General features: G+C 44.7%; 1 protein-coding gene across 2 annotated transcripts in view; it reads left to right on the top strand.

The window, feature by feature from the left end:
- Positions 1 to 21,679, top strand: part of CLCN7 (Cl-/H+ antiporter 7) — a 66,865-nt gene that overhangs the window by 11,382 nt on the left and 33,804 nt on the right. Inside the window, exons 2-12 of one of the 2 annotated variants that reach the window (XM_088448165.1) lie at positions 346 to 417; positions 1,115 to 1,183; positions 2,265 to 2,330; positions 3,282 to 3,414; positions 4,765 to 4,874; positions 4,970 to 5,050; positions 6,362 to 6,424; positions 7,296 to 7,379; positions 8,096 to 8,189; positions 11,771 to 11,835; positions 18,215 to 18,331. In XM_088448165.1, coding sequence (XP_088304291.1) covers positions 346 to 417; positions 1,115 to 1,183; positions 2,265 to 2,330; positions 3,282 to 3,414; positions 4,765 to 4,874; positions 4,970 to 5,050; positions 6,362 to 6,424; positions 7,296 to 7,379; positions 8,096 to 8,189; positions 11,771 to 11,835; positions 18,215 to 18,331 — 954 coding nt within the window. The remainder of the gene's footprint in view (positions 1 to 345; positions 418 to 1,114; positions 1,184 to 2,264; positions 2,331 to 3,281; positions 3,415 to 4,764; positions 4,875 to 4,969; positions 5,051 to 6,361; positions 6,425 to 7,295; positions 7,380 to 8,095; positions 8,190 to 11,770; positions 11,836 to 18,214; positions 18,332 to 21,679) is intronic. The other variant, XM_088448166.1, reaches the window with a different exon arrangement.

Genomic DNA, 21,679 nt, shown 5'->3' with positions numbered 1-21,679 from the left:
AGTAGGTTCTGTGCTGATTGCCGACTTAGTCTCTACAAGTGGGCGGTTAATCCCTCCAATAAACCTCTGATAAGAATTTGTCTTGCATGTTGAAATGTTTTACAGTTAATTTTTTGAATATGTTACGCACTATTCTGCAGGGCCAGAGGGGTACTGTCATAAATGCTATAATACCCAAGGCGTTGGTATCTGTGATAAATGGTCAACGTGAGGTTGTACTGTGATATTTATGTATAAAATGTTTGTACGTGTTAATAGACCCACCGGCATATTAAGCTGTTCTGATGTGTCTAAGATGAGCCTTTTATTTCCCTCAGTCTGGCATATGATATTTGTTTCTGATAGTTTTCTAGTTCAATCCTTTTCCGCTTCGGGCAGCTGAGTACCGTGGACCTGGAAGATGAGAACCGGGAGTCGGTGAGATACGCTCATTATCCTCATCAGTTTATAAACGCGGCTAGTTCACAGATCGTGGTTGTCTGTGGCTAGATGCCATCCACACTTCATTCAGTAACACACTGCTATTATTTCAGTAGGCAATTTATGAGGATACTGCGAAGCCCTACCCCGGTGGCGTTTGCCATCATGGGCTTCGGCACCGGATTTGCCATGCTGCCGGCTTACTTTATGTCCAGGGATTAGGAGTTTTACCTCTTGACCGCCAGAGTGTCAGGCACTTAACCATATTTAGCTGCCCTGCCGGCGAGGATTCACATTGCTGGAGACTGGCTGCACCTAGTATGATATTAGACCTTCTCAGGGCAGTTATAGCTCTTTTGTAGATCTAGTACCCTGTGGGTTTAAGGAAAGAACAGGGGTGATAAAGTACAGTAGGCAGATCCCAGCTCCATGACAATCCAGGCACAGTCAGGGCACCCCCTAATTGGTCACAGCAATGCTAGTGCAGCTTACAAAGAAAGCATCGCCTGTACCTGTGATGGTATTGCTGTTGCAGATATCAGTGGTATGTGTGGGTGCTCAAAAAGTAAGACTGGGCCCCGACCCTTATTTCATGTCCATGTAAATTAATATGGAGCAGAGTACAATGTTGACCATTAGCTTCACGTCATCTACGTTCTGTATGTAAGTTGTAATGCGTGCTTTATTTCCATAGGAAACGGAACTGTCCACAGTCGTTAAAGAGATCCCACACAACGAGAACCTCCTCTCCTTAAAATATGAGGTAAATGTATTTTATCTGCTAGTGACCTCAGGTGAGGTTCCCATCGACACTGGGGACCCACTGGTACCTGATACACCAGGATGAGGATCAGCTGATACAGATGATGTTTTATCACTTCTGCCTGTGCCCTGCAGCCTAAAAATCCACTCACCCCCCCCACCCCCATCCTGCTCTACTATATTTAGCAGCCAAAGGTCATCTCTTAATTGCGGTTTATGTCTTGTTTCTGTATTTCAGGAGTGGGGGTTACACACATACCCCTTTGTAATTGCTGCAGTCTTAATTTGGATTTCGGATCACCAGATAAATGCATAATGTAAATTAGCACCATCAGATCCTTTTAATATTTGCTGTTCAAAGGCTGTCTCTGCCTGCGGCACAATAAATCTAAATTAAAGTTGGTGTATTTTTTTTTTTTTTTTATTTGTTCTTAAATATACAAATAGGGAAAAGCCTGAGCCGGGCTAGCAGAGAGACCCTTCCCCATTGTACTGCCTTGGTCACCATGTTTAAAGGGCCTACAGAGAATAGCTTTGGCTATATAGAGATGTGTCCTTGCTCATCGAGCCCCAGTACGCCATGCAGCGCGATATGCCGGGCCTGAGTGAGCCGCCAGGTCCTGTGCAACTACTCTAGCACCCGAAAATGCATCGAAGTCACAATGCAATGCGACTAGGACGCGCCAGAAGACTGCGCTGATTAATTTGCTATGTGAACGGAACTTGGTGTGGAAAATGGCCGCGGCCACTGCATCGTGGCACCTCGCATGCTGATTAGAAGACTCCGTCACACACAGACATACGAGTCGCATATCACATGATTCAGCATAGACGCATATTCGGCAACAAAAATGGCGCCCAGCTCCAGCAGAGTCTCACTGGACCAGGCGTGCCAAGAAGGGTTTGTTTGGTGCGACTGCAGCAAAGACAAATGAGGACACATCTGTACTGGGGATTGTCCCTCTCTCTATATCCTGGTGTGCTCTGGGTACCTGATCGTCTTGTATTGGACAGTGGATTATAGCAGGGTTTATATTATGGCTTGCATATGATGTTAATTCTCCGCATTGTTGTTGTTACAGAGTTTGGATTATGACAATAGTGAAAACCAGCTGTTTATGGAAGAGGAGCGTAGAATAAATCACACGGTAACTATACAATCTTCTTCTGCTTCGTTTCCAGCCCATACCGACCCGCCCATTAAGGTGCTTAACATTGAAGTGACTTTTAGAATAGCTAATTTTGGGCTTAATAGGCCCTTATACACAATGAGCCCCTCCCCTGGCAATGAAACTGATGCAGAGTTGCAAGCAAGTCAGCCTAATTGCTCACGCATTGCATGCATGGAACACAATGCTTATATCCCACTGTAGACCTGTGTGTCGGCAGATCGACTTGGTGCCGTTAAAAATCTGGACTGTTTGGGGACAGCCCCATGATTTAATTCCTGCACTACTGGCAGCTAAATTTCAGCGGATGGGATAGCATTCCCTTATCCATACCTTTGTTACCCATTTACATTGACTGAAGATATCTTTTAGAACACACAGAGCATTACCATATTCTGCGAGGATTGCTGGATTTGCCCAGTGTGGTCTCTGGCAGTTGTCAGTGAGCCGCCTGTACCAGATAGGATCGCTCTGTCACATGGTTGGTCGGGTGACACTTTCAGTTCACTTTTGCTGATAAAACGTTTAAAACTTACCTGAGTGGGTGAGCTCCTCAGTCACCCGCATTGCTCACTGTGTATGGCAGTATCTGGGTCAGATCCTGGCTAAAGGAACAGGGTCCCAGTCTGCTGCTTGAGGGATGGGCTTCTATAAGAGGAAACCTTTGAAAATATAATTATAACGCAGATAGATATCTGTATGTGACGGTCATGAGATGGGGTCTGAGAGGGTTAAAATGAAGTGTTTCTCAATAGTTTGGATTGCCAGGAGCTAAGGGGGGCTTAGAATCCTGCACGCAAGTTCTTTATGATCCAGCGAACAGTGAGGCATTGTGTAACTGACATCTGCATGTGATGATTGTTCCGCGGTAATGTCTTGTAGCTGGTCACCCTTGTCTTCTAACTAAACCCATCTGTGCGTCTGTCTCAGGCATTCCGAACTGTGGAGGTCACCCGCTGGGTCATCTGCGGAATGATTGGGATTTTCACCGGGCTCATCGCTTGCTTTATCGACATTATGGTGGAGCAACTGGCAGGTGTGAAATACCAAGTAATTAAAAACAGTATCCTTCCATTGAGTTTGATTAGATCTGGAAACCTAACAAGAGCCAATGTTCGACACCAACGTTTCAATCTTGTGTGTACTTATTAGTGGTGTTTTTACTGAAAGCTGTGTTATATTAACATTTTTACGTGGGAGAAGTACAATTTGCCTCACAGACCTGGCATAGTTTGCTTTTCCTTTCGTTGCTAATCAGAAAGATAAAGGATAAAGTAGACACAAGCAGAGACCTTGGTTGGACAGTTTGCAGCTTATGTATAAGGCATCCTAGCTTTGTCTGGTGCAGAGGTGGGCAAGGTCATAATGTGTGTCGGGGGGCTCACGGGTGGCCTGAGGGCCCATGACAGCGGGTCAGGTAGCCTCTGCTGAGAAGGATAAGGTGGAATTATAAATATCAGGGCACCAGTAGGATAACGTATAGGTGGCAAATGAAACAGATTATAGAATAAACTTCCGCGTGTACTGTGAATGCACTGTGCTCAGTATGTCACACTAAAAACATTCCCCTGCTCTGGAGGGCTTCATCAGGACTAGTTATCAGTGCGAACTGTAGAAACAAGTTGGATGTATGAACTTCTACAGGTGTGTTTGACATCGCATTATTTCTGTATCGGGAGCTACACATCAGACTGCTAATTTCACTGCATAACTCTGTCTGTGGCTATCTGCTACCTCCATTCCTCTCCTCACATGTCACTGCCCCTGTCACATGTAGCCTTGTCCTCACTGACACATCACTCATCTCCTGATATACTCTGTGCCGCTGGGGGACCCAACTCCTTCCCCTATATAACTCTGTCTGTGGCTTCCTGCTGCCTCCATTCCCCTCCTCACATCATGTCACTGCCTCTGTCCTCACTGACATATTGCTCATCTCCTGTTATACTCTGTGCTGCTGGAGGACTCTGCTACTCCCAGTCTGTGGCTTCCTGCTACCTCCATTCCCCTCCTCACATCATGTCACTGCCCTGTCACATGCAGCCCTGTCCTCACTGACACATCACTCATCTCCTGATATACTTTGTGCTGCTGGGGGACCATGCTCATTCCCCTATATAACTCTCCGTCCGTGGCTTCCTGCTGCCTCCATCCCCTCTCCTCACATCATGTCACTGCCCCTGTCCTCACTGACATATTGCTCATCTCCTGATATACTCTGTGCTGCTGGGGGACCTTGCTCCTTCCACTGTATAACTCTGTCTGTGACTTCCTGCTACCTCCATTCCCCTTCTCACATCATGACACTGACAGTCAAACATGATCAGCAACCTCATGCCCCGATGGTACCGTACTGGGGACAAGTTGAAGATTATATTACCATTTGCCAGATTTCTTAACAAATTTGTTTAAGATATTGACAAATTCACGGAAAAGGGAGGACTGTCGTTCTCACTGCTGCTCTGGGTAACATTAAATGCTGCCATTGTTATGATTGGATCCCTGCTAGTCGCCTTCGTAGAGGTAAATATAAGGATATAATCTAATTCTGCTTAAAAGCGATTTTGTGACCATTTCACGTTAATTTTTGTGGCTTTAATCTCTGTTCCCGGTTCCAGCCGGTGGCAGCTGGGAGTGGGATCCCGCAAATTAAGTGTTTCCTAAATGGTGTGAAGATTCCTCATGTAGTGAGACTTAAGGTAAGTGGCAATCCTGGTTTGTGTAACGTGAGATAGACTGAATTGTGTATTGTTAGTTGTTTTTGCGATGTCATGACTTGATTCAAGTGTGTCACTTTACAATACATCCTGCCAAATGTAACTAGTCCCAGCGCCTCCCTCCATCACCCAGATAATTTTTCTTTGTCATTAGTGTTACCTCCTACATTTTTAAAAAGCAAAATCGTCTCCTCTCATGACAAAGGACACACTTTCATTGAGAGTCCGAATGGCCCGACACATTTGTGACTGTGGCAGTCTACCTACATGTGACTAGAAAACCTTTAAATTCCCTTTAATTTCCTTTAAATTAGGTTAGGGAGTTGGGGGATGGATGTCTGATCTGTCAGCTGCCTAGATGCTTTGAAATATATCACAACATCGTCTGTCTGTGTTGTTATTATTATTACTATGATCCTTTATTTATATGGCGCCACAAGAGTTCCGCAGGGCCTTTCAAAGTACAGAAACAAATGAGCACACAAGACAACAGTTATTAACAGTACAGACAATGCAGGAGGAGTACAAGATTTATAAACATTGCTGCATAACACCTAAATAAGCAGCAGGGTGCCAGTAACCAAGTTTTAGGTGCCATTGTAAATGAAAGTAAAAGTAAGGCCAGAAGAAGCACGTGAGGGAAGAGGGCCCTGCTCGCGAGAGCTTACATTCTGAGGGGAGGGTCAGACAAACAGGGGTGATACAGATGGGCTAGATAGTGAGGAAGGAGCAGAGAGTAGTGAGTTAGGATGAGCGCTGGAAAGCTTTGAGGAAGAAATGGGTCTTGAGAGCCCATTTGAAGATTAAGAGCCAGGAAGCCAAGTAATGGAGGAATTTTGAGTGAAGGCTAGGGAGACAGAAGGCAGCTACTCGAAGAAGTTGGAAGAGGCAAATGTCATTAGTGTTGAATGAGATGGAGGGTTCAGAAGGTAAGACTTGGTAGGAGTGACCCAAGGATAGCAGGACCCCAAGACCACCACCCTGGAACCTCCAGGCCAGAGGGTGTGAGAGATTGTGAGGCCCTATTATGCAAAGTTGCCTATTTTTGTTTCCATAAGGCACAATCAAACTAAATATGGAGCATCGCAGAGCTAGATACTGTATATACCTACCATAGTGGCCAATTAAGAAATAAACATTTGCAAAGTATAACACTTTCCTGTCTGCATTGTGTATATTTGTAACACGCACATTGTGTAATCGTGATGAGAGGACCTTCTTCTGTGTAACCCGTCTGTTTGCTCTGTAGCCTGCCTGTACATTTCATCTAAACCTCTGTATCTGTGTTCCCAGACCCTGGTGATAAAGGTGTGCGGTGTCATCATGTCTGTAGTAGGAGGACTGGCAGTGGGAAAGGTTAGTGGGATCCGTCTCTCCTATTTATTCTTGGTCTCCCTGTACCTGGAATTCCCCTCTGCTAATGAATGTAAATAAACCAATGCAACACGTGCCATCATTTCAGTGTAGTGAGGACCAGTCTGCCCCATCTGAGACCACACCGGTTACTGTAAATATCTAGTATCCCGATGCTTTTTTGACTGTGATAAATATAGAACTTTGGTATTTTGTATTTCTCTTTATCGTAGCTTAAAAAACGTTACAGCTCATTTTAAGATACCAGGAAGCTTACTCAGTCCTTCGTCACCTTCTAATTTTACATGTAATGCCACTGGCATCAGGTAGCGACTGCCCACAAAGGGCTATTATTCGCTGGCCCGGTGCAGGCCACGCCCCCTCCATGTGACATCACACGGGACGGGGTCACAATCACCGGTGATTACAGCAATGCCCGGGCATCCTGAGGATGCTTCGGGGACCTGTAAGGGCAGCGCTGTGACCATCTGAAGCGCCTTAAGGATGCTCCGGGCGGCACTGTTGCATAGATTCTGGCTGCAGTGTGACATTATAGGTACCCTACTAGCCAGATGAGGCTAGCAGAAAAAAGCTCAGGGGGCCAGACCAAATGATTCCAGGGGCCTTATACGGCCCCCGGGCAGGAGGTTCCCTATCCCTGGTTTAAATCATAAATATAATACTCATTTGCCACGATTACCAATTGTAGTGGATGAATGCCAGACAATAAAAATGTTATTGCCGTAACCTGTAATTTATGTTCGGTGGGATTCCCACTTAATCCCATTGAAACATGAAGGAAAGCTATTCATTTAACCTGCTGATGTGTTATACCTGATCATCTGGTGCTGACTTCTGCTTGCTCCGAATTCAGGAAGGGCCGATGATTCACTCCGGGGCTGTGGTGGCCGCTGGTATCTCTCAGGGAAGGTCGACCTCTCTCAAGAAGGACTTTAAGGTCAGTTGATTTAACTCTGATTTGTAAAGCTCCGTCATCTCTTGTTCTGATATTAGATAAGATTTCTGGCACAGATAATGAGAAATAGATCTCGTAGGTAACATGGATTAGCAGGTTATTTCTACCGTGTTTAGGTTTAACAGTTCCCAAGGAGCTTCCCGCAGTTCTTAGTTTCTATCTACTCTCCAGCAATGGCTGTAGTTCTGAATGCTCAATAGGCCAACAGAATAGAGTAATGCTGAGTAGCAATGGCTGATATTGTGACTAGTGCCCGCTGCGGACAATAAGTGGGAAACTGGTGATTAGAGGTCAAAGCGTATCATTAAAGGTGGGATTTTGTGTTAAGGGTATCTGTAACTGATATTTAGCAGGTAATGTTTATGTATCCTCCTGGTTTTACCTCCTGGAGAATTGTCAGATGTTGGGTTTAAACTGAACACTGGGCGCTAGTGATATGAGTGACATGACCCGAATAGGAACCCTGCCCCCCAGTGACAACCTGGACCAAGCATTGGCAGTGCGCTTGGCCATCATGCAGAGGCGGCACAGGAAGTCACTTTGATATTTGGAAGGGCACTGACTTGCCGTAAATCTAATCAGATTAATACTGTTTGACCATTTAAAGTATTCAAAAGTTTTCGTTTTATAACTTGTGTATAGAAGGCAAATTGGTTGCTTCCATGTCTGTACACCTTTTAAATTTTTTTTTTTCACAGATTTTTGAATATTTCCGCAGAGACACAGAGAAAAGGGATTTTGTGTCAGCAGGGGCAGCAGCGGGCGTCTCGGCAGCCTTTGGGGCGCCTGTCGGTATGAATCTTTTCTCCATTTATTGGGTACTTTAAACTTCCAGTGCAAGTTACTTATTATGGAGATGCTAACACACGTACGTACGTTTCAGGAGCTGTCTCGGAACCAATATTGTGAGCAATGAGTGTTGGTTTCCTTTCCTATGACTCTCATGATTGACCAATAGTCTTGCTTGTGCATCTGATGTAACAGCATCTGCAATTTGCTGCAGCCAGTTCTAGTAGACCAATCACAAATCTCATCCGTTCGATAAAACAGGTGAGGGTGGAGTGCAGTATGCGCATGGAGTTACACCGATTTCCAAAGTACAGTTACTGGTTGTCCTCAATCCAGTCGTATACGTGCAGCTAATACTATGGGGGAGGTGATAAGTAAAATTGTTGTTTTGTGAAGTCTACGTTCACTAAGATTTCTATGTGACAGGAGCTTTGAGCATGCACAATACAAAGGTGCATGTTCCGAATTTGTACAACATGTTTCCTGAACGGGCGGGGATAGATAGATTTTTATTTAAGTGAGAAGTTTTCTAGGTTTTTTTTTTTTTTTTTTGAGCTTCTATGTCTTTATTGTTTACAAGCAGGAAATGACTAAACAGGCAATTGGTTCCTCTTTTTAAATATGGAGCATTTAATATTGGAAGTGAAAGCATCAGACATGCAGATTGTGTCCCCAGCCTGTTTCTTCCTCGCCCCTATGGTACCCATACACTGTACAAATTTTTTACCCGATATGGACAGTTTTGACAGCTTGTACAGACCAATCGTATGAAAATAGGTGTTTTTTTTGTGTGTTCTGCTAACCAGATGCGCGCCCCCGCCGTACTCTAGTTGGATCGCAGATCCGATGATTTTGTAGAGAGATCTACGATCTTTTGAGTACAATGTGATACACTTCTATGCATCTTATCCTATGATCGTAACGATCAATCGTACTCCATTTGACCACATCGTATGAAGAATTTCAAGGGCAATCGTACAAAACACATTTTACCAACTTTGAATCGCACTGTGTATGGGGGCCTTTACTCTCTGATATCCTGCTAGGTAGTGAAGTGTCCTTACAGGGATCTAAAGGTAACAGCCAGGTCCCATGTCCTATTGCACAAGCAGGGTTGTGCCACTGTAGCCTGCACTTCCTCTGCTGGGTTGGATTTATATTTCCAGGAAAAAACAGTAAAACTCAACCAGGCACAGTCAGTGCATTGTCAGTGTGACCACAGCTTCCTTTGGCATCGCTAATTACCATGCGGGGGGCGGGATATCTTCTAACAGATTCATTATTGTATTCCATCAGAAGGTTAATGGAAAGGCTCATTGTAATGACTTAGGCTAATGATGGTGTATTTTTATATATGATACAATGCCACGTCTGAGGGCTTGACCAAATGGCTATGTAAGATTTACGTGAGAGAGGGACACAACCTATCTAACAGCAATGGCATCCCTGTGCCAAAATGTGTCACCTGCAACCAGGTTTTACCAAGTCCTAAAACATACATTTTATTATAATATGATGATATAACAATAGAACATACTTAGGCCCATGGGTTTTAGGGGTTACTTTAATAAAAATATCTCTGCTTTATGTCATTGTTTTATGAGTTACTGACCAATAGACCATGCTTTCCACTGAGACAATAATATTAAATGACTGGTATTCTCTGGGTGCAAAATGTTGAAGCCTAACTACACTCTGAATATATTTTTTACTTTATTCTGTAACTAAACTGTACCAGTAGCAGCTGTGTGTGTGACATGGTGTTACTAGGATATACAGTCAGGTGCATAAATATTGGGATATTGACAGAATTTTCATATTTTGGCCTCTATTCACCACCACAACGGCTTTGAAATGAAACAAACAAGATGTGCTTTAACTGCAGACTTTCAGATTTAATTTGAGGGTAATTACATCCTAATCGGGTGAACGGTGTAGGAATTACAACTGTTTCTATATGTGCCTCCCACTTTTTAAGGGGCCAAAAGTAATGGGACAAACTAAACAATCCTAAATCTAACTTTCACTTTTTAATACTTGTTGCAAATCCTTTGCAGGCAATTACAGCCTGAAGTCTGGAACGCATAGACATCACCAGATGCTGGGTTTCATACCTGGTGATGCTCTGCCAGGCCTCTACTGCAAATGTCTTCAGTTCCTGCTTGTTCTTGGGGCATTTTCCCTTCAGTTTTGTCTTCATCAAGTGAAATGCATGCTCAATCGGATTCAGGTCAGGGGATTGACTTGGCCATTGCATAACATTCCACTTTTTAGCCTTAAACTGTCTGGTTGCTTTTGCAGTATGCTTCGGGTCATTGTCCATATGCACTGTGAAGCGCTGTCTAATGAGTTCTGAAGCATTTGACTGAATATGAGCATATAATATTGCCTGAAACACTTCAGAATTCATTCTGCTGCTTTTGTCAGCAGTCACATCATCAGTAAATACAAGGGAACCAGTTCCATTGGCAGCCATACATGCCCACGCCATGACACTACCACAACCATGCTTCACTGATGAGGTGGTATGTTTTGGATCATGAGCAGTTCCTTTCCTTCTCCATACTCTTCTCTTCCAATCACTCTGGTACAAGTTGATCTTTGTCTCATCTGTCCATAGGATGTTGTTCCAGAACTGTAATGGCTTTTTTAGATGTTGTTTGGAAAACTCTAATCTGGTCTTCCTGTTTTTGAGGCTCACCAATGGTTTACATCTTGTGGTGAACTGTCTATATTCACTCTTGTGAAGTCTTCTCTTGATTGTTGACTTTGACACATATACACCTACCTCCTGGAGAGTGTTCTTGATTTGGCCAACTGTTGTGAAGGGGTTTTTCTTCACCAGGGAAATAATTCTTCTGTCATCCACCACAGTTGTTTTCCGTGGTCTTCCGGGGGATCTTTTGGTGTTGCTGAGCTCTCCGGTGCGTTCTTTCTTTTTAAGAATGTTCCAAACAGTTGATTTGGCCATACTTAATGTTTTTGCTATCTCTCTGATGGGTTTGTTTTGATTTTTCAGCCTAATGATGGCTTGCTTCACTGATAGTGACAGCTCTTTGGATCTCATATTGAGAGTCGACAGCAACTGATTCCAAATGCAAATGTCACACCTAGAATCAACTCCAGACCTTTTACCTGCTTAATTGATAATGAAATAACGAGGGAATAACCCACACCTGTCCATGAAATAGCTTTTGAGTTGATAGTCCCATTACTTTTGGCCCCTTAAAAAGTGGGAGGCACATATAGAAACCGTTGTAATTCCTACACCGTTCACCTGATTTGGATGTAATTACCCTCAAATTAAATCTGAAAGTCTGCAGTTAAAGCACATCTTGTTTGTTTAATTTCAAAGCCATTGTGGTGGTGAATAGAGGCCAAAATATGAAAGTTCTGTCAATGTCCCAATATTTATGCACCTGACTGTATGTTGGTACTGAGTCTCCTCTCACCTGGGTCCTTCTGTTTTCTAGTTACACCAATCCCCTGGTACCTGTAACAGCTGTGTGAGCTGTGACATGGCATTACTGGTATACGCACGGGTACGGAGTCTCCTCTTACCTGGGTCATTGTGTGTCTTACAGGTGGGGTGCTTTTTAGCTTGGAAGAAGGGGCCTCTTTCTGGAACCAGCTGCTCACCTGGAGAATAGTAAGTAAATGTTCTATGGTTTGAGGTGTTCGGCTTCGTTAACTTTAGCGGTCATTTCACAGTCAGCCGCGCTTACATTGCGCAGTGTGTGCATAGAATAAAATGACGATTTATCTGCCCATATTCTGAGTTGTCCGTGGTACTTTGGTTTATAGAAGTCGTCCTAATTGGCACTTTCCTGAGCCAGTTGTATATCTGGTGCAAGAGGTCAGACGGATCCGTGCTTATGCACTACTGAGTATAAGCCTCAATTCTGACTACACTCCTACATGCATATGGCCCGCTGCTACCCAGTTACCCCTGTTCAGCCGCTAGTACAGGTACGGCTCTGATGCATGTGACTCATTATCGCCCTTAGATGCTTGAGCTTGGCTACAATGCGGTGCACTGTGCTAAAAATGGCGGAACGAGGTTTCTTGCCTCTCTGGACCTGCCCCTTAATGTGCAGTTTTGTAGGTTGCACTTATATACAGGAGAATGCACACATGGTGACATCACTGATACTACTTCAGTATGTCTCTGCTTCCTGGTGAGATCACAGGGACATTCTCAGGAATATTGGCTCTACCCACACAATAGCTGCCTGCACGGTATGCTTGCACAGTAGCTGCCTGCACGGTATGCTTGCACAGTAGCTGCCTGCACGGTATGCTTGCACAGTAGCTGCCTGCACGGTATGCTTGCACAGTAGCTGCCTGCACGGTATGCTTGCACAGTAGCTGCCTGCACGGTATGCTTGCACAGTAGCTGCCTGCACGGTATGCTTGCACAGTAGCTGCCTGCACGGTATGCTTGCACAGTAGCTGCCTGCACGGTATGCTTGCACGGTATGCTTGCACAGTAGCTGCCTGCACGGTATGCTTGCACAGTAGCTGCCTGCACGGTATGCATCGACACTGACATTGTATCTGCTTCTAGTCTAATGCAGACAGGATGATGGTTAAATGTCTGGGTCTCCTTCCTTTTATTCTCTAGTGCAGCGGTTTTCAACCGCTGTGCTGCGGCACACCAGTGTGTCCGTGGGCAGTTGTGAGGTGTTCCGCAGCGCAGTCAGGAACGGCGGACAGGGACACCGGTCACATTGCAGATCTGTGAACCGGGCAGCGCTGGCGCTGAGCTCCTCTGGGAGACTCTGGCATGCCCGGGCCGTGACCTGCATGGATGCGGCGTTGTGACATCACAGGTCACGCACGCCGCGTTTTCAGCCCGCCCACCATACCCGATCGTCAAGACAGCCCAGTCACTGACTCACCTGACCACCATGCCGCTCCGCAGGACAGACAGACTGCTCTCCTGCCCGCCTGCACGCTCTCACGCTGCTGACAGGTATGTGGATGATATTTTCTGTGAGGTCAGACAATGTTTTCATTTATTTGTGTGAATGTGTTTTAGAATTATTCTGGGTGGCATATCGATGTGATTGTTTTTTCCTGAGAGGAGCAATGTGTTGTTTTTTTTTTTTTTTGTGGGGGTATTTTATTCCTGTGGGGGCCAATATTTTTTTCTTTGGGGGCCAAGGTATGGGCATATTATTCCTGTGGGTGCCAATGTTGTGTGTTTTTTTTTTTTTTTCCCTGTGGAGGCCAATGTAGTTTGTTTTTATTCCTGTGGAGGCCAATGTAGTTTGATTTTATTCCTGTGGAGGCCAATGTAGTTTGTTTTTATTCCTGTGGAGGCCAATGTAGTTTGTTTTTGCATAGGTCGCGCACGCCGCATCGCCGGATGGTGTGCCTTGGCAATTTTGAAATCTTGCGTAGTGTGCCTCAAGTTGAAAAGGGTTGAAAATCACTGCTCTAGTGTAAGAGTAGTGAAACTGAATATTAGTATCTTTATTGTTTTAAAGGCTTGGTGCTATTAAAAGAACAAACAAAAACAAAGCAACTTTATTGGTTTATATATAAAGTGCACCTGTCCGTGTGATTATTTTATTTCATGCTTGTGCCATTTTTGTTTTTCCAGAAGGTTTTACATTTATTTTTTCCTCTTGGCCTAAATTACTCTCATCTTTTAGTGTTATTGCTGTGTGCTTGTTTGCACAATAGTAACTTTTTAAAGTTTAATTTTATTTGGTTTTGTTATGAGAGTACATTTGTTGGGCATTAATGGTTTAACATGCCTACTTGTTCCTGCCAATAATTGCTGCCAGCGGCCCCAGCACACATATGAGATAGAATAGAGGTTCAGCTATGTTGTATCAGATATTACTAGCCCAGTAATTTGGGGTGATTATCCAGGAGGTCTCTACACAGCAAATTTCTGTCATTAATATGGTTATATGAGCATATTATTTTGGATTGCAAATCCCCCTCCCCTCCTCTCCCCTCTCTCCCTTTAATCTCTCCCTCTCTCGTTCCCAGCTGAGATTATACCTTTCCATGTAGCCTGATGGGCACACCTCACTTGACTTGGTGCTGCCATTGGTGTCTTCCTACCCCCATGGCACTACGGGCGAACCCCCCCCTCTGTACTTGGAGCCATAAATACGCTGATCCTTCCTTTCTCGCTCTTTCTGGAGTTCCATCTTCCCCTCCAGGGGACACCCGTGTCCTATAGGACTTGCCAGGATGTGTATCTTACCAAAGGAAACCTGATGCTGTGCTTGAGGTGTGAGTGGACTGCATGAAGGGATGCACGGAAAAGGCTGTGACAGAAGCTGTCATGGATCCGGATTGCAGCCTGTGCGTAGCTGTCAGCAAGGGGGAGTTTGCGTGCCCCCACAGCGCATGCCCTACAACAGTGTTCCCCCAACTGAGACCCCTATAGATCTCCTAGTTGGCGCACAAGTGTATTCATTACTGGCTGAAACAAGATCCACAGGTGGAGCTAATTATTTCACTTGTGATACTGAGGAGATCTGCAAAACCTGAACGGTTAGGGTTCCCTGAGGACTGGAGTTAGGAAATAATGCCCTAGTAGGTCACTATATAATAACAGGGCTCCTTGATGCCTTGTGGCAGCCCTGCCCCTAAACTAGTAACTGCACGTAAGGGGGACGGGGCCACCAGCAGGCAAATAGCGTAGAGCTGGCCGGATGCTCTGCATGGTTGTACACACGAAAGGGGCCGTGGGGCAGCGACTGCCATCCACAGGGGCCTGGCCAGCGGCACAGCTTACCGCCACCGCCCCCCCCATGTCCTCTACAGATTTGTTTTAGACTCCAGTGTAGTTGTCTTTAGTCATTGAAGTACATGTGCTACATATAATGTAATCTACTAGAGCATACATCTCCTCCTGTACCTTGTGGTCAGGCATTGTCAGTGTCCCTGTTTACTTCCAACCCTCTAATCACAATGCCTTCGGGATTGAATAAACTCTCCATTTGGCATTAAGATAATAGAGCCACTGTGGTGCATTCAAGGTCAAAGCCGCCTCAAGCCACGCTACTGATACATACCTAATGTCAGATGATGGGCCCCTGCTAATCCTATAACTGGGAGAAAGACTGAATTGTTTGTGGTATTTATAATTACATCTAAGAATTATGTCCAAAAGCATCTTGTTGTGTACACAGCACATGCTGCTCTATGTTACACTGATTCCCAGTTTTAGTAATCGCACTCGAAGTCTGCATAGGGAACGTGTCTTATACTGATCACATGGATTGGCTGAACCCTGCTCTCCTATGCTAAAGGGAGATGGTCCCTAAAACAGGGCGCTGGCAGGGACCCGGATTGGGGGAGCTGTCTTCTGCTTGCATAAGATTAGAGCTAGGTGTACTGCACTTCATCGCATCTGGAAAGTAAATTGATAGCTTGCGCAGTAACGAATATTATAAGCTTGAGCGATATGTGCAGCCGTGTGGTCAGCGACCATAAGTGAGAGCTCCTGGTCTTCTTCACTGGAACCTGAAGCTGTTAGTGAAAGTTGGGTTCTGGGTATGGCGTAGCTCTGTACAGTGACCACTGCCCTATAAGGTGCCATTAATAAATAGCGTCTCTGCAAAAAGACCCTGCACGCAAAAATAAATATGTCTGCTTTTGCATGTAGCCCACAAATGCTGAACAGCTTTGTTTACACCGCAACATAGATGTTAGTTTGGACACGTCCCTCCCAAATCTACCTCTCTCTGCACATGTTACATCTGCCCCACCTGCAGTGTAACATGGTTTTACCAAGAAGCCCAGTTATTTACTCTTTCTTACTGTATTCCTAAATATGAATCCGGCCCTTAGTCTTTCAGGAGGGGATTAATGCCATCTGCCCCGTATGGAGGAGCTTACTGCTGAAAGTACTGAGACATTTGGCTACACATTACTGAAGATTTCTAGTGTCTATTCAGACTCAAACTCCGCCATTACAGTCCAACTTTAAAGGATATCCGTGCTTAAGCATTGGTGACTTAATTAGTAACGCCGTCAATTTGATTTAACCATCTGGACTCAAGCAAGGAAATCTTTAAAACATGGACTGTAATGGCAGAGTTTGGAAAACTGTCATACGACATCAAATTCATACATCTCCCTCACCTACAGAGCTCTCCACCTCCTCATCTGCTCCCTACAGCTCTGCATCATTTCCACTCAGTCACCCCTGCCCACTACGCACTGTCCTCCGCTCTAAATTCGCTCATCCCACTCACACCTTCAGGACTTCTCTTGTGCTGCTCCCAACACAGGAATGTCCTCCCATTCGCTATCAAGACTTGGCCCCAGCCATCAGTCGTACCTTTAAAACTCTCCTCATTGAAGCCTACCACCCCTTGTCCTGATCTCCAGCCTCAGCACTTCCCCCAACTGTGCAGCCCACACTCTTAGCCCCTAGATTGTAAATTCTCCCAAACAGGGCCCTCTCTTCCTCTGTAATGATGTAATCTGAGCGTATATTGAAAGTTACGTTCTTGTCTGTACCGTGTTGTACTTAAGCACTTTGCCGTATGTTGAACCCCCTATGTCTGGCACTGTAGAGCCTTTGTGGCACCAAATAATAGATGATAATAATATACATCAAAGCTCATAGCATTTATCAGTCAATCCAAAGTGGTCCAGGGATCTTGTTATGGTCAAGCTCTGTAATGTTTTTTCCTCCTTAGACTTCGTCAGTAACTGTAACATTGGTAAATAATAGTTGTTTTTGGAGCCACCAGCTTATCCCCCCATTGTAGTCTGCGGTTATACAAAGCGGAATAAGAGCAGTTATTTTCTTTGGACCTTTTAAGTTTGTGTGGAATGAGATATTGGACCATTATAACTTCTGTAATTGAGAAAGTGTAATTTTTCCTTTTGATTGTTTTAACGTTTAATCAGTCTGTATTTTTGTTTTATAAAAAAGGATTGTTTGGGCTATTTTCTAACGCCTACAATGTAAATAGCCGTCGTGTGTGCATTTTTCACCGGGGCGGCTAAGTATGGGTGTGTCAAGATGGCCGCTCAGTAGCGTCACGTGATGTCACGGTCTCTGGCTCCATCTTCAATGCTTATTTGGAGCTTTCTTTGTATCCATGTATTTCCTCCTCATGTCCTCTCCAGGCAGAGCATTTAAACGTCATGGGGGGAATTCAATTCAACCCGCTATTGAATACCGATGGGAGGGACTCCCGAAGCTATTCAATACACCGCGCTTTTTGGGCACGCTAAGGATTTCTTCTCGCACCCCCCTGGGGATGCAAAGAGAAATCCGACCAAAGTGCCAGGTGCTTGGCTGGTTTTCTGCATAGCGTGGCGCTAACAGCCGCGTGCCCGGCACTTTGGTAAGAGAATGCCAGTTACCGTGCCTTAACACCCTTGTTAAGGCGCGATAACTGCCATTCTCTGACCACACAGCACACTGAATTGAATAGCTCCGGGAGCTCGCTCCCAGCGCTATTCAATTCACGTTGAGTTGAATCGCCCCCATGTATAGAAATGGGGTGTGCTATGACTTGTCGGCACCAGAATGTTGACAGGGTCAGAATGCTGACATGCTCATTGGGTCGATAACCACTTTGTAGACATGCATTTAGGTCGACATAGTTAAATTGTCGACACGCTATCAATGTTGATATTTAATACGTCAACACCAAAATGTCGACGTGGTTTTTGGCTTATTTTAGCCCAACCCCTAATCTATAACCCTAAGCCTAACAATTATAGGGGGGAAGAGATAAATCGACATTTTGGTGTTGACATATTGAATGTTGACATTCTGAATGTGTCGACAATTTAACCCTGTCTACTTATATGCATGTCAACATGTTGGTTGTCGACCTAATGACAAAGTCGACATTTTGACTGGTGACCTTCAGAAACTGTAGACATTGTAGTGTCGACATTCTGACTGTCAGCCATCTGAATGTCGACAAGTTGATCCGACACCATAGAAATGGCCAGAGTTCTAGGATTACTTTACGTGATGATATACTTTTTGCATGGCATGTGTGACTTATTGCTCTTTCTCTTCCCAGTTCTTTGCCTCCATGATTTCCACGTTCACCCTGAACTTTGTCCTGAGCTTTTACAACCGCAAGCCTGGCGACCTGTCCAACCCCGGTCTCATAAACTTCGGGAGGTTTGACACAGATGTGAGTCTCTGGGCACCATGTATGTTGTTATGACTTGTTCTCTGCCTCCAGCACACAAAGGCCAGGACTAATCATTCTGACCTAGAACACACCGGTCACTATTTAGTATACAGAGCAGCACATAAAGCCATTGTGTGGGTGTAATGAGTGCATGGATTAGCAGTTATTTATATGGTGCAGGCTTCCAATTGGAAAACAAAACTGGAATAGAACGGGACTGGGTAATATCAGGCAGACAGACAATTAAGCGGGTCCTGGGATAGTCATTGGCCATTCTGCAAATATTCAGAGATTTACTAAGCTCTGTTTCCCTTTTTAAACTTTTTTTTTTTCCTATTCTTTTAATATATTTGGTTCTGTTTTTTGACATGTGGACTTGTTTCCACTGTAGTCATACTGTCTGGGGATCCATTGTGTCTATTTTTGTCATGGATAACCATAAATTCCACATTGCTCTATTAATGGCCTCTCGGTCCTGTCTGCTGCAGGATGAGACTCCCTACACGCCTGTCTCTGCTGCAGAGAGATGAGACTCCCCACACGCCTGTCTCTGCTGCAGCAGGATGAGACTCCCCACACTCCTGTCTCTGCTGCAGAGAGATGAGACTCCCCACACTCCTGTCTCTGCTGCAGAGAGATGAGACTCCCTAACACTCCTGTCTCTGCTGCAGCAGGATGAGACTCCCCACACTCCTGTCTCTGCTGCAGAGAGATGAGACTCCTCACACTCCTGTCTCTGCTGCAGAGAGATGAGACTCCCCACACTCCTGTCTCTGCTGCAGCAGGATGAGACTCCCCACACTCCTGTCTCTGCTGCAGCAGGATGAGACTCCCCACACTCCTGTCTCTGCTGCAGCAGGATGAGACTCCCCACACTCCTGTCTCTGCTGCAGCAGGATGAGACTCCCCACACTCCTGTCTCTGCTGCAGCAGGATGAGACTCCCCACACTCCTGTCTCTGCTGCAGCAGGATGAGACTCCCCACACTCCTGTCTCTGCTGCAGCAGGATGAGACTCCCCACACTCCTGTCTCTGCTGCAGCAGGATGAGACTCCCCACACTCCTGTCTCTGCTGCAGAGAGATGAGACTCCCCACACTCCTGTCTCTGCTGCAGAGAGATGAGACTCCCCACACTCCTGTCTCTGCTGCAGAGAGATGAGACTCCCCACACTCCTGTCTCTGCTGCAGAGAGATGAGACTCCCCACACTCCTGTCTCTGCTGCAGAGAGATGAGACTCCCCACACTCCTGTCTCTGCTGCAGAGAGATGAGACTCCCCACACTCCTGTCTCTGCTGCAGAGAGATGAGACTCCCCACACTCCTGTCTCTGCTGCAGCAGGATGAGACTCCCCACACTCCTGTCTCTGCTGCAGCAGGATGAGACTCCCCACACTCCTGTCTCTGCTGCAGCAGGATGAGACTCCCCACACTCCTGTCTCTGCTGCAGAGAGATGAGACTCCCCACACTCCTGTCTCTGCTGCAGAGAGATGAGGCACAAGCTGCTTCAGTTCGCTTGTTCTGTCTGTTCTATCAACGGCCATATGTCACTTGTTACGTCTTCCAGATACCTAAGCTGTGGTGCCAAAGTATTTCAGGCTTCCAAAGAAGGCTAGACTTGGGTGATCTAACACATTTATCGCAGTAGTATACTGTATTATAGTAAATATTCATTTAGTGGGAATGATCTATGCACAAACCATTTTTTTTCTTTTGTCAATTATATATCATTGGATTCATTTATTTTTTAGCACTGTTGCATTAGTGTCATTTATAGCGCTTTGCTATTATCTGATCAGTTTTTTTTTTTTTTTTTTCATATATCTTTATTCAAATTTTCAGTAAAACATACAATACAATCAAGAGAAAAGGCAAAGTCAGAACATGAATTGTATGTGCATACAATGGAAAAATCTAGTCGGCAAAAAACACTGAAAATATATAGATAATATTCCAAATTAGAATAACAGGAACAGACAGATCAGGGATATCTCACTTACCAATATATAATATATAAAGAAAATTCCTTTAGGGAGCTTCTAAGAATTTCTTATGTAGGTACCATTCTGTGTTTTCAAATACTTTGAATATATTATTCTGAATATCCTCAGATTAAGTGTCGATGTAAGGACCCCATTTTCTATAAAATTGAAGTGCACCTTTATCGATATCGGGAAAAGCAGACATTCTATCTAGATAGAAAGTTTTCAATAACAGCTGGGGCATTGCTGTTGATGTGGGGGAAGACTTTGAAATCCAGACAGTTAAGGCGCACATCCACTAGCAGATATTAATGGACGACTGAGCGATATCGACATCGTTCAGTCGTCCATTAATCGTGCATGAATCGGGCACTAAAATGTCGGAAACGACCAGCGATGCGCTCTCCCGTTGGTCTTTTCGACATCAATCATCACCCGAACATGCAGGTTGGCCATGTTCAGGGATGATGGAGGGTGCCTACACTGAACGACTAATCATTCAGTGTAGGCACTGCAGGGGATGGGGAACGACTGTACGATTGCGATGTCGTAATCGTACTGTCGTTGCCCCATCTGCTAGTGGATGTGCGGCATTAGAATTATTTTCTTGGCCACCGTAGTAAAAACAGTAAGGAAAGGTCTCAAACGTTTCTGATCATCTTTCAATTCCCAATTCAGCTAACGGATCCAGTGGGACCACATGATGAAGCTTATATTTGATCAAATTTAGAATTTTATACCAAAATTTACGGACCTTTTTATACGTCCAAAAATTGTGTATAAAAGTAGCAGACCTAGCATTAAATTTTGGGCAGAATCCCGTCTCTTCCAGCACATAATGCGCTCGCTGGGCTTGAGAAATATATGCTCTATGACCCGTCTTTATGTAGACCTCTTGCAAATATACAGATTGAAGAAGTCGTTAATGTAGTTTCATAGTGATCAAACAAAAGGGAACTATCGTCGATCATGGGTAAGTCATATCGCCAGGAAGATAGTGTACGTGACCATATTGTGTTGTGTTGTCTTTGGGTTTAAGTAGTTCCACATACAAATATCTAGTTCTACGTAGTTCTCTTAACAAGTGATAACAATCATAACATAATCTGAGTTCTCAAGAGAGGATGTTGCCAGTGGAAATGAATGCACAAAATGCCTCATCTGAAGGTATGCATAAAAGTTATTTTTAGTTAATCCAAATGTATCCTGTAAATCCGAAAAAGATAGCAATTTTCCGCCAGGATCAAAAACATCCACTGTTTAAACGAAATCCCTTATTTTTTAATTGTATAAATGTGTAGTTCTCTAAACCAGGCAAGAGCAACGGATTACCCCAAAAAGGAATCATACTATTAATTGCTCGCCAG

Source organism: Taudactylus pleione, unplaced genomic scaffold, assembly GCF_031769625.1.
Source record: "Taudactylus pleione unplaced genomic scaffold, aTauple2 ptg000451l, whole genome shotgun sequence".
NCBI lineage: Eukaryota > Metazoa > Chordata > Amphibia > Anura > Myobatrachidae > Taudactylus > Taudactylus pleione.
The sequence above is the reverse complement of the archived record's forward strand: the minus strand, read 5'-3'. Positions and strand labels throughout refer to the sequence as shown.